The following is an 8,335-nucleotide window of genomic DNA, read 5'->3' as shown; positions in this document are numbered from 1 at the left end:
TGGAAAACTATGATTTTTTAGAAGTGGTTTTGCCCCCAACATGGGGGGTATTTCTCTGCAGGATTTTGCTTTAATAGAAAGAAATATTTCAACCAAATGTGCATTAACTATATAATCTAACCAAGTAAAAACTTTATGGTTATTGAAGGAGGGAAAACTCTAAAGGGGATAAAACCAATACTATTCCTCACATTTTATGTGAGGAATCTTCAATCTACATTATTTTTATTAAAAACAAATATTAACCAATATTTTCTTAATTGTTAATAATCGATACTAGTAAACGTTACAATCAAGAATGTAAATAAAAATTAAATCGAAAATGCTGATGTGACATTAAACCTAAGAAATATATTTTAAATAAGTAATATCTAGCATTGATTAAAGACACGAAAAATGATCATATGTTTTGCGGTTTTTTTTTGTACACGCATACTTTTTATGTTTAAAGTATTTATCCATACCAACTTTATGATAAAATTTAAATGAAAGGGAGTGTTTGCGAAAAATGAAAGGGGCTATAGGCTTACGTCGAAAAATATTCAATATTCTTACTTCTATCTGTTGCATCGTCTATAACAAGAAAATTGTTAAAAAACTACTCACACCGAAAAACTATACAGCGTCACATGGTCAGAATGTTGCAATATTTGACTCAGATCGTAAAAAAAATCAATTTGATTTTTAAAAAATCATTCAGATATTGCAACCAATAATCATCGAATTTTATTCGACAGATTCATATATAGTTGATATTTCATAATATTATTTATGATGCAATTTAAGCGAGGACTAGTTGGCTGCCATCTTGTCTCTGCTCTCGATGTTTCAGTATGGTTCCACGTAGAAGAGACAACTAGCCGACAAAAAATCGTCGTTTTAAGTGCATTGTATATAAAACAAATAAAAAAATATTATGAAGTATCAACTGTATACGAATGCGTCGGGACAAAAATAGATGATTCTGAATGATTTGTTTGGAATGAAACTGAATTATTTACGATGTGAGTCAAAAATTGCAACTTCGTGAATTCAATTATAAATACTACGTTCTTCGGTATGAGTTGTATTAAACCAGTTTCTCCCATAGACGCAACAGATAGAAGTAAGATTAGTAGTGATCACAATCAAACACTGATAGAAGTAAGCCTATACCCCCTTTAATTTTTATTTTCAAAAAATCCTTGAAATTTTTTCAGAAAATAAGATGGCGGACTAGAATGAACCTGGAAACAATGACGGTTCCTGTGGGATCTGAGAAGTTTTTATCCTTACCACGGAGGCAGCAAAATGAACTCATTTTTAATCTCCTAGCTCCTCTTGCAAGGTAAAAACTCCAATTGCCATTGTTTTTTGGTTTTTTTTAATCTTTGTATTTTAAGAATTTTGTATATTTAAGAATTTTTGGTATTTTTACATTCAAACTTTTAAAAAAATGTTTTTTTTTATGATCATTGTTTTTAAAAATTGCTTTCATAAATTTATTCATTTTTAAACAAGAAAAAAGAATAATAACATAAAACATTTATGTTTAATACATTTTCAAAAAAAAGAAGAAAAATAGTTTCTCCTAGACCAAAGCCCCTCATCCATACTTTGCACCTTCTATATATAAATTTACCTTGTCTGTCTGTTTGTTTTTATCCAATAAACGTCAAAACGGCTGAACCGATCGGGTCCAAATTTTGTGTGGGACCTCACGTGACCCCAGGGAAGGTTTATGAATTATTAAAATTTGAAAAATTTGTGTTTAAAAGTTTTTTATTTTTGTTTAGTTGAAATGGAAGATGGGCGGGAAGCGCACTAAAAGCATGTTTATTTAAATTGATTCATTCTTTTCAGAGGTTTTGAGACTTTCTTTAAATTAAATGGATTTCATTTCGACCAAAGTACATACAGCTAACTCAAAAAAATTCATTTAAACTCTGTTGAAGAGAGTTTTCAGAAACAAAAATAAAAGCAACTTTATCAACTTATAATTTTGTGGTATATTTATCCCTAGCTGAAATGCCTCGCGTTGCCCGTGGAATTAAAAAAATTTTAATAAAAAAATTGCAATTGCAAAAAAAAATTTCGAATTTTTCAGCCAGTTTGGTTCAGCCGTTAGGCCAGCTTTAGCTAACATATAAATATATATTATATATATATATATGAGCGAAGAGCTTTATTTCATTATATAGATATAATTCTGTTAATTCTAGCACTTGGTGCCACATTGCACAAATACATAAAAAACTTGCCACAAATAATAGGCAACGAATACATTATTGGCATATACAAAAAAACAAAATTATGATAATGCTACTCTGAATTGGTTACTTTTAGTTACAAAAACTTTAATTTGAGGGACAAAAATTAATAAAATAGGAATTAAAAAATTGAAAATCAAATATTGAAAACTGATGCATAGCTTTTTAAAATGTCTGAATCTTTATGATGAGGGACAACAAGAAATAAAATAGTAATTAGAAAATTGAAAATCGAAAATTGAAAATTGATGCATAGTTTTTTAGATTTTTAGATTTCAAATGTTGACTACTTCTACTTCAATGCATATAATTGAAATATCAAAGGGTTATACCCATTGAGATATAGACAACCCTTAGTTATCAATTTTCTATATACAGCCTCAACTTTGAACTTTTAAGTGTCTCAAAGCCTTGGCCTTTGGTTTACCCCACAAATCATTAATCCTTTTTTTATAGGCTTAGACACACATTTAAAAATGCTAGGCAAGTAATTAGTTAACACATATTAAGCATTGCAATTATATGCCAAAAAGTGCAAAATTGCGCAGCAAAACAGAATAATGCAAAAGTGGAATAGCGCAAATTGGCGCGAAATGAAGTTTGCGAATGATTTCCCAAAGTGTAATTTTTTGTTGCGTAAAAGAGTACCGCAACGAAAACAAAAGTTTTACGAATGGAAACCCTGAACACAACAAATAACAGAAAAGGCAGTTTTGTGCACTACTTACAAGTGTCATATTATTTTTTAACAAACTCTGTACTCGTCCAGGGTGCCCAAATAAACAAGAAAACTCATTGACGACTTAGATTTCTAAAGTTCATAAATTACAATGAAAACTGGCTGAAGAGCCCGGCGTTGCCCGTGAAAAACAAAATTGGAAAATGGATGGATTTTTTAGCCTATAACACCCCCCGGCCACCCATGAGTGTCCACAAAAAATGTTAGCCCAATCGGTCCAGCGGTTTGGCCGGCTATAGGCAACATATATACGAATGTCTTGTTTTATTTTATATAGAATATACAAAACTGTTTTATAATAATTGTTCTTGCAGGATTTACAGTACGGTTGTACAGACAAGCCATCATTACCTATAATTCCTCCACAGGTTAGTTGCTGTACAATAAAAAATAAAAATAAAAAATCTTGATTATTCCAAATCAAATAAACCTTTTAAATGTATATTAGCAAACATCTTTAAAATGTTAAATGTTTCAACAAAACCTGGAGAGAAAAAATCCATAGAAAATTCTAACGATTTCTTTTGGATTTTATACTTTCTTCTGGTGTTTATATTTTAAATACTAACTTTCTCATGACTTTATTAGATTCATCCTAAAGGCAATAGTATTTACTTTTAAAACTTTTTTTCTACGATTTTTCAGTGTAACATCTAAGTGCTTAACTTTGACAAATCAAAGCCTTGTTTGGCTCGAATGTAGCTCGTATGAAGATGTAAAAGTTGTATATATACTTTAAAAGGGCTATTTTTGGTCGTGTCTTCTTAAGTATTAGGGAAAGAGTCAATTAAGCGGCCTGTAAGTGTGTAATTTCAAGTGACACTTCATGCAAAGATGGCAATGCCCGATTCACAACTGTACCCTTGAATTCTTTAACAGATCAATAAATATTGGGAGTAGTGTCGTTTTTACAGGTTTATATGTTTTTAATAATGATAATTCAACAATGTTTTCCTGCAGTAGAAATGCGCAGGGCGCTTTTGTAGAGAAACCGCAATCGAACGTAATCAGTTTTACAAATCATACACATTGATATATGATTCATACTGAAACAGCAACAGCTCTTAAGGGTACCGTTGAGAATCGGGCATTGCCATCTTTGCACTTGAAATTAGGCTTTAGCAGCCCCATTAAGAACAGTTTCATTTACTGTTTTAACAACAATAAAGGGGGCTGGGACACTGCCCCCCCTCATGCTTTTATTTCTAAGCATGATGTGGAATGATAAAAATCATGAATTTATTTTTCAGAGGAGTTTTACAGAGCAGGCTGAAAAATCAAGGTATATAGTTTACTCCAATTATTTAGGATTTTATATTTTTATGAAAAAGATTTTCTAATTTTGAATTGGAATCTTTTAAACGTCGATTTCATTATTTGATTATTTTTTATATTCTTATCTAGCTTAATATTCAATCTGCTAGTTTGGTTTGATGGAGAGATGAAGTAGTCTTTGTATGTTAATTGGACTATGTGTACCTTTAAAGTATCCAAGATACCAAATGTTTTGAATTTACGGTTCAAATTTTGCCCCCCCCCCCTAGAAGCTCGAAGGGGGGGATTTTTAGTTTGCGCTTCGCACATATTCCCTTCCCCCAGATTTATTTCTCCCCCCCCCCAGCAGGAATAGGGTTAAAACAATGGTTTTTTTCAATTGTGGTTTTTCTACCAAAGTGATTTACAAATTTCTCACTAGAAACAATGAAGGTACAAAACTGTAGGATCTAACACTCATCGATTAAAAAAAAAGTAATATCTTCCACATTATTGATCAGATAAAGGTTTCAAGGCTACCACTATGAATCAGATGGCCTTTTATAAAATGGAGAAGCTCTTGATATTATAGTGACAGTCATTTTAGATGGGTAGAAGGCTGGAGGCAAAAATCACTGATGGAGAGACTTCTCGATTTATGCCCAAAAACGGAGAGACTTCTCTATTTATGACCAAAAACGGAGAAACTTCTCTATTTATGTCCAATGCTCATCTGTTATTTAGGACCCATGGAGTTATAAAGATCAATATCTAAAATGTGTTTGGAAAGTTTTATTAAAATATTCTGTATATTTGTGTATATTTGTCGGATGGTGTACTGGTCCCTGATATGCTCAACACAAACACCTTTATTATTAACTGTCTTGGTTTGACTCTAACATCAGCTTCTTCTGTCCTTTGCAGCTTCTGGAACACAAGGCCGCCTGCCCACAAATACTAGATTTCATAAAAACTCTGACAAATCTAGAGAAAATCCCAAGAATATTATAGCATGTCCTGACAATGCTAAAGAACTTATAATAACAATGCTTGAGAAAATCCTGATAAAGTAGAGAGCGTTCCAACAAAATTAGAGAAAGTCCTGCAAACCCTACAAAAGGTTCCCGCGTTTCCCAAGAAAATGAAAGAATATTGCTGGCAAGAAACATATTCCATCAACTTTGACGTTATTTTCCATAGTTTTGATCAGATTAAGGTTTCAAGTAGAAATAGCGTCAGCGTATGTAAACAAGTAGTTAATTCAGATAAATGGAAATATATTAAAAGGGTGTACAGTGTACATTTTATACATACAATGTATGAGAATCAGTGATTATGCATAAAAAAATCTCCCTTAGTGGTGAAAAGCGCAATAACATGTAATTAACTTCCTTTTCACATGTCTAAACTAACCAATTTAGTGCATCCTCATTCATTATTTGAATTATTGATGAACTAATTTATTAGCAGTGATTGATTGATTGGTTTATTGGTTAAATGATTGATTAATTGATCGATTAGATACGGATCAGTATCCTCAAACTCTACAAATGAGGATGAGGAGGATGGAGAGGAGGAGGAAGAGGAGAAGGAGCGATTAGAAATTCTCAGAATGAGGAAAATCCACAAAAAGGTGAATTTTTCAAGAAATTTATCGTTTTTTTTGGATGTTCATGAAAATATTCGGTTTTTATCAGTTCCTTCAAAACCACTTTTAATTCTATTTCAACTTTTAATTGTGGCTTTATCTGTGAGCATCATCTCCTTTTTGAAGTATAAAACAAAAGCAAAAAAGTTTGCGGATTTTATAATATAATATTTGTTTGCGCATTTTCAAAATTTTACAAATCAAAAAAACTTTAAAACACAAATTTTTTTAATTTTGATCATTCATAAACCTTCCCTGGGGTCAAGTGAGGTCCCACACAAAATTTGGGTCCGATCGGTTCAGTCGTTCTGACGTTTATTGGATACAAACAGACAGACAGACAAGCTAAATTTATATATAGATAAGAGAAGTAAAGGGATATAGTCTCCTTACTGGGAAACAAGGGCAGAGGGACTACAGAAAGACTTTAACCGGATTATTGACTAAAGAAGGATATTTACAAAGTACTTGCAGGAACTACAACAGTAAAGGGACTGTATGGTGGACAAAAAGGACTAGTGGATAGATAACACCCTCCAAAAATAAACTTACGCACTCCCCCCCCCTCTGAAAAAAGTACAAGTTACGCCCCTGCACAGCAGCGGATTCAAATTATCTAACCTTATATTCAACCTTGGAAAACACAGAACAAGTAAATGTGTATACCGAATGCGATGATTCATTTCATGGTGTACTGTCCTGTCTCTAGTCTGTACACTGTACAACCTGCAGTCCAAGGATGTACATTCTTGCTGCAGTCTATTTTGCTGCATAAGAATTGATTTTTCGATGAATTTAAGTTTAAAGAAAACTTTTGGACCTTTTTGTTCTAAAGATTAAAAAGAAATTCAGAATGTCTACAGTAGATTTTTATCAAAATACAAAAACTTTAAATCTTGATGCAGGTTGTTTTGAATGTTGGTGGTGTAAAGCATGAGGTCATGTGGAGGATGTTGGAACGTCAACCGAGGTCAAGATTAGGTCTTCTAGCTCTTTCAACATCTTCAGTTCAGGTCAGTAGAGGTCAATATTAGATCTTCTAGCGCTTTTAATATATTTAACTCAGGTCACTAGAGGTCAATATTAGGTCTTCTAGTCCTTTCAACATATTCAAATCAGGTCAGTAGAGGTTAATATTAGGTCTTCTAGCCCTTTCAGCATATTCAAATCAGGTCAGTAGAGGTTAATATTAGATCTTCTAGCGCTTTCAATATATTTAACTCAGGTAACTAGAGGTCAATATTAGGTCATCTAGTCCTTTTAACATATTCAAGACAGGTCAGTAGAGGTCAATATTAGGTCTTCTAGCCATTTCAGCATATTCGAATCAGGTCAGTAGAGGACAGAGGTTAATATTAGGTCTTCTAGCCCTTTCAGCATATTCAAATCAGGTCAGTAGAGGTCAATATTAGATCTTCTAGTACTTTCAATATATTCAAATCAGGTCAGTAGAGGTCAATATTAGGTCTTCTAGTACTTTCAATATATTCAAATCAGGTCAGTAGAGGTCAATATTAGGTCTTCTAGTACTTTCAATATATTCAGGTCAGTAGAGGTCAATATTAGGTCTTCTAGCCCTTTCAACATATTCAAATCAGGTCAGTAGAGGGTAATATTAGATCTTCTAGTACTTTCAATATATTTAACTTAGGTCAGTAGAGGTTAATATTAGATCTTCTAGTACTTTCAATATATTCAAATCAGGTCAGTAGAGGTTAATATTAGGTCTTCTAGCCCTTTCTAGAAATATCTACAACTCAAAATTGAGACCAAAAAGGCCTCTTAAAAATTTATTTAAAATTTTCAGCATTCAAAAATGTTCAAAACTACTGTAAACCTAATACTTGAGAGACGATTTTTTGGTTTTCTTTAATTTTTATTCGCTTTCTTCGTCGTATACATAAAAAATGAAGACAACTTTTAATTTTTGATTTTTACCAGGCTTGTAAACAGCATGAAGACACATAAACTTTAAACCCTTAAGAAGCTGTCAATTGGCAGCTTCTTAGTTTTGTTTACTTGTAAACTTGTATTTTGAAATAACGCCTTTTAGAAACCAAACTTGAATAGGAAAGTCGTCTTCATTGTCTTGATATAAAAGCCGAACGTACTGTACTAGAAGATTTGCACGAAAAAATTGTATCTATTTAACAGCGTTCCATGATGTTACGTATCTCCAGAAAAGCTTATAAGTCCTGCAACTTTATTATGATACAAACTTTGTTCTTCAAGTCGTCTTTGACCTTTCATGTTTATTGGAATACAACGTATCCGTTTTCAGATTTTGGAGCTGTGCGATGCCTATTCGCTTGAGGACAACGAGTATTATTTTGACAGACATCCCAGATCTTTCAATTGTATTCTTAACTTCTACAGGTATATAAAATTAGAATCAGCCGCAGGGTCAGCTTATCATATTTTCCAGTTGGGGGAGGGGGGGGGGGG

General features: G+C 32.5%; 1 protein-coding gene across 1 annotated transcript in view; it reads left to right on the top strand.

The window, feature by feature from the left end:
- The first annotated feature begins 1,235 nt into the window (after nt 1-1,235).
- Nucleotides 1,236-8,335, top strand: part of LOC111701731 (potassium voltage-gated channel protein Shab) — a 24,292-nt gene continuing 17,192 nt past the window's right edge. Inside the window, exons 1-7 of the mRNA XM_023473139.1 lie at nt 1,236-1,327; nt 2,706-2,736; nt 3,303-3,356; nt 4,239-4,270; nt 5,764-5,875; nt 6,796-6,903; nt 8,172-8,266. Of these exons, the coding sequence (XP_023328907.1) occupies nt 1,236-1,327; nt 2,706-2,736; nt 3,303-3,356; nt 4,239-4,270; nt 5,764-5,875; nt 6,796-6,903; nt 8,172-8,266 (524 nt within the window). The remainder of the gene's footprint in view (nt 1,328-2,705; nt 2,737-3,302; nt 3,357-4,238; nt 4,271-5,763; nt 5,876-6,795; nt 6,904-8,171; nt 8,267-8,335) is intronic.

The sequence above is a fragment of the Eurytemora carolleeae genome, unplaced genomic scaffold (genome assembly GCF_000591075.1).
Source record: "Eurytemora carolleeae unplaced genomic scaffold, Eaff_2.0 scaffold459, whole genome shotgun sequence".
Lineage (NCBI taxonomy): Eukaryota > Metazoa > Arthropoda > Copepoda > Calanoida > Temoridae > Eurytemora > Eurytemora carolleeae.
Note: the sequence above shows the minus strand (reverse complement) of the source record. Positions and strands in the feature narration are given on the sequence as shown.